At 49.4% G+C, this 3,387-nt stretch overlaps 1 protein-coding gene across 1 annotated transcript; it reads right to left on the bottom strand.

Annotated features, from left to right (window-relative positions):
- Positions 1 to 1,780: 1,780 nt before the first annotated feature.
- LOC127309520 (putative cyclin-F2-1) lies at positions 1,781 to 3,043 on the bottom strand. The gene has a single exon (XM_051340344.2). It carries the CDS (start codon positions 3,007 to 3,009, stop codon positions 1,864 to 1,866), a length of 1,146 nt encoding a protein of 381 aa, XP_051196304.1. The 5' UTR covers positions 3,010 to 3,043; the 3' UTR covers positions 1,781 to 1,863.
- Between the last annotated feature and the right edge of the window lie 344 nt (positions 3,044 to 3,387).

The raw sequence follows: 3,387 nt of genomic DNA, 5'->3' as shown, positions 1-3,387 counted from the left end.
ACAGGTTGACGTGGTCTCGCTCAAAGGAGGAGTTGAACGAGCAGCTTCGACTGCTTGGATTCCATGGCCAGCAGCAGCAGAAAGAGGAGGAGGCGGCCCCTGAGGACTACACCGTGCACTACACTGAGCCATCCTCGAGTTTATACCAGGACGAAGGTGCCTCTTCGTCGTATTATGGGGGTAACATTTCTTTCGATGCTTGGTCACCATGGGGTTGATCTCCACTTAGGCCAAAAGCCTAAGCTTGGGGGGAGGTATACCGACATCTCACTCATCTACATATCATATTCCGTCGGAGATTTGTATATCCATGTTTCGCTTTCTTTTTGTTCTTGCTAGTTTTGTTTCAGTAATTTCTCTTTATTTGAATCTTGGGAGTTGTTACTACTTTAATAACCTCACTTTATCTTATTTGTTTCGTTTTTATACCAAGGATAGCCTCTAATAGGAAGGAGGTAATAATTTGGGGAGTTGTTGTCTAAAAACAGATTTTGTGCTGTCAGCATAAAAATTCGTATAAATATCTAGAATGGAATTTTGAGCTGCCAATATTTGATCATATGCCCCAGGTTGTTATCTAACTTTCGTTAGTTGAGCACTTTTCGAGATCAGCTACAGAACATCTTCATAAAAATCGATCTTTGCCTGCTGTTTTGAGTTGGCAGATTTCTGCCACTTGTTGTATTTGCGTGTTTCTTTTTGTTGTTCTTGCTTTTGTTTCTACTTAAAAAAAGACCAAAAATATTTTTGTTGTTTCCCTTCATTTGCTTCTTAGTTTGCTTCATCTTCTCATTATGGTTTGCTATGCGAAAAATCCAAAAAGATTTTGCTTTGTGTGTTGATTAAAAATCAAAAATCTAAAAATATTTGTTGTTCTTCTTTGGTTTTGTAAAGTTGCTGCAGGGTTCAACGGTCTTCCGTGACTTCATTTAAGCTTGGTTATCATTTCATATTATTCAGTCCACACAAGTGAAGAGCAATAATGACGGTCACGGCAATTCGAGTTGTGGTGAGAGACTGGTATGAACTCTACTTGTTTTCATTTTTGTACATATACTCACTTACGTGGATATGCTTAGTTTGTTTGTGTAAGGTGTATGTTACCTGATGATGCTCAGTAGTTTATGCTCTCTCATGATTAGTTCCAATTTACTAATAGTTGGTAACATGTCATATAGATGTTTGCTTGCATTGCTCTATTCATATAACGGTATGATATTGTGGTATCCTCCTCTGAATGTTTCATTTGAATCGACTTGACACATACTCAAGCATGCATAAGACTAAAATAAAAGTCATTTAAGCCTCGATGATTTATCTTGACTCGGAGTTCTTCGGTTCTTCGGGGACAATGGACTCGAAGCTCTAAATGTTTTTTATTTCCTTTCTTTTGTTTGCTAGTTGTTTTTCGGTTCCTGTTAGCTGTTCTTCAGCACCTTGTATCTCTCTGCCGGCAACGGTTTTATTAATTTAAGGCAGGGCTACGGCCTTATGTTTAAGAGACATAATATTACTACCAACAATTTGCACCAAATCCATCAATCAGAGTTTGACTATTCTTCTCAACATAAACGCTAGTGTAAATGGATGAAAAAAGTGAGGCAAACCATGCATTGACTTCAGATGCATATGCCTGAACATTACAGACAACTTCCTCAAGATTGTACAGTCCTTATCAATGTGCATGTTCAATGCGGTCGATCACAGTTCAATTCACAGGGAGATACTCGCAGCAATTTACACCAAATCCATATCAATCTGTCTGACTGTTCTCCACATAAACACTATACTACCCTGAATACTTCAGATGCATATACACATGAACATTAACTTCCACGCGATTCTACTGCATGTCCTCGAGGATCAGCAATGGGGGTCACATAACAGCGACTGGGAGAAGCTGTGCATAGCATGCAGGCATCCGGCCAAGTTCATGACGTTGTACCCCGTGAGCTCCTGCATCTCCGTGCTCCACGCCGCTACGTCCGGCGGGTTCAGCGCAAACCTCGCCAGCAAGATTGCAGACGACGCCACGACGGACGGCAGGTAGCCGAGGCACGCGTAGTTTCGCAGCGACTCGTCCGCGAGGTGATGCGCCATGCGCTGGATCTTCTTCAGGTCCTCCTCTCCTTCTTGTGCGTGCTTGGTGAAGCGGCTGACGAAGGTGTGCGCCGTGGGGCCGCCCAACTGGTACCCGAGCGCCGCCACCATGTGGCGCTCCATATCGAGCACTTCCTTTCTCGAGGCGAACCTGCCGTAGCTGACGATCTTGTCGGGGTCCAGCTTCGGCATGGTGCGCCAGCCGTCCTCGTACTTGGCGGCCACGAAGACGGCCGCGGCACCCAGGAGGCGGAGCTCGTAGTCGGTATGCGTGTTCATGGCTCGCACGGATAGGACCCGGTCGACGTAGGCGACGGCGTGGTGGAGCGTGCCGTCGACGAGATCGTGGTGCCGGACGAACGCGTCCATCCATCCGACGAGGCGGGCGCGGTCCGACGGGCTCACCCGGCCCTGCTGCACCGTCTTCATGTAGTCCGGCCGCGGCCGCTCCCCGGGGCTCCGCTCCGTCCGCCGGAGGTTGGCTTCGATGTCGTCTTCGTAGTCGGAGCACAGCCGCTGGCGCTTCGCGGAGGGCTTGTCGGAGACGGTTGTGGATACCGGCGGTGCCGCGCGCTTTGAGAACTTCGGCGGCACGGGGATCTCGCGGGGCGATGGCGGGAGCACCTTGTTGCAAAGACGGGAGAAGCCAGGAGGCGGTGGTCGAACACGGGCGGGCACGTCGTCGACGGCCAGCTGAGCGCAGGGGAATCTGATACTGGGGGGCGGAGTTCGAAGACGGGCGGGCAAGCTGTCGGCGACGGGCTGCCGAACGCAGGAGAATACGAAGCCAGGGGGTGGAGGTCGAAGACGGGCGGACAAGTCGGCGACGGGCTGGCGAGCGCAGGAGAACCCGAAGCCGGGCGGCGGAGGGCGAGCAAAGGCCCAGGGATCCATGGCGTGCTGCATCATCGTCGCCGATCGAGAGCTAGAGATGGTAGATGGATTCTTTCCTGGTGGTGTTGGTTCGAGGAGGCAGGGCGGCGAGAGATGGTCGTTGTGGCAACGCTATATATCCTCCGGCGGCGAATCCGACTTGTGTTCGTGGAGTAAGATTGGCGGTAGGAGGATCTCTTTTCCGTGGCGCTAACGGCCAACGGGATCTATCCACAGTCCCGACACCGGGAACGATTCGAACTAGCCGCGACGCGTTTTGTGCTTCACCGAAGTAGAGGGCAATTCATCTCAAGAGGGCAATTTTAGGAAAAGAGGAGAGAGAAAAAGATAATCCTGCTTCCAACTTTCCAAAATTCGAAAAATTCACGCGTCTACACGATAGATGCAGATATT

The sequence above is a fragment of the Lolium perenne genome, chromosome 6 (genome assembly GCF_019359855.2).
Source record: "Lolium perenne isolate Kyuss_39 chromosome 6, Kyuss_2.0, whole genome shotgun sequence".
Classification (NCBI taxonomy): domain Eukaryota; kingdom Viridiplantae; phylum Streptophyta; class Magnoliopsida; order Poales; family Poaceae; genus Lolium; species Lolium perenne.
The sequence above is the reverse complement of the archived record's forward strand: the minus strand, read 5'-3'. Positions and strand labels throughout refer to the sequence as shown.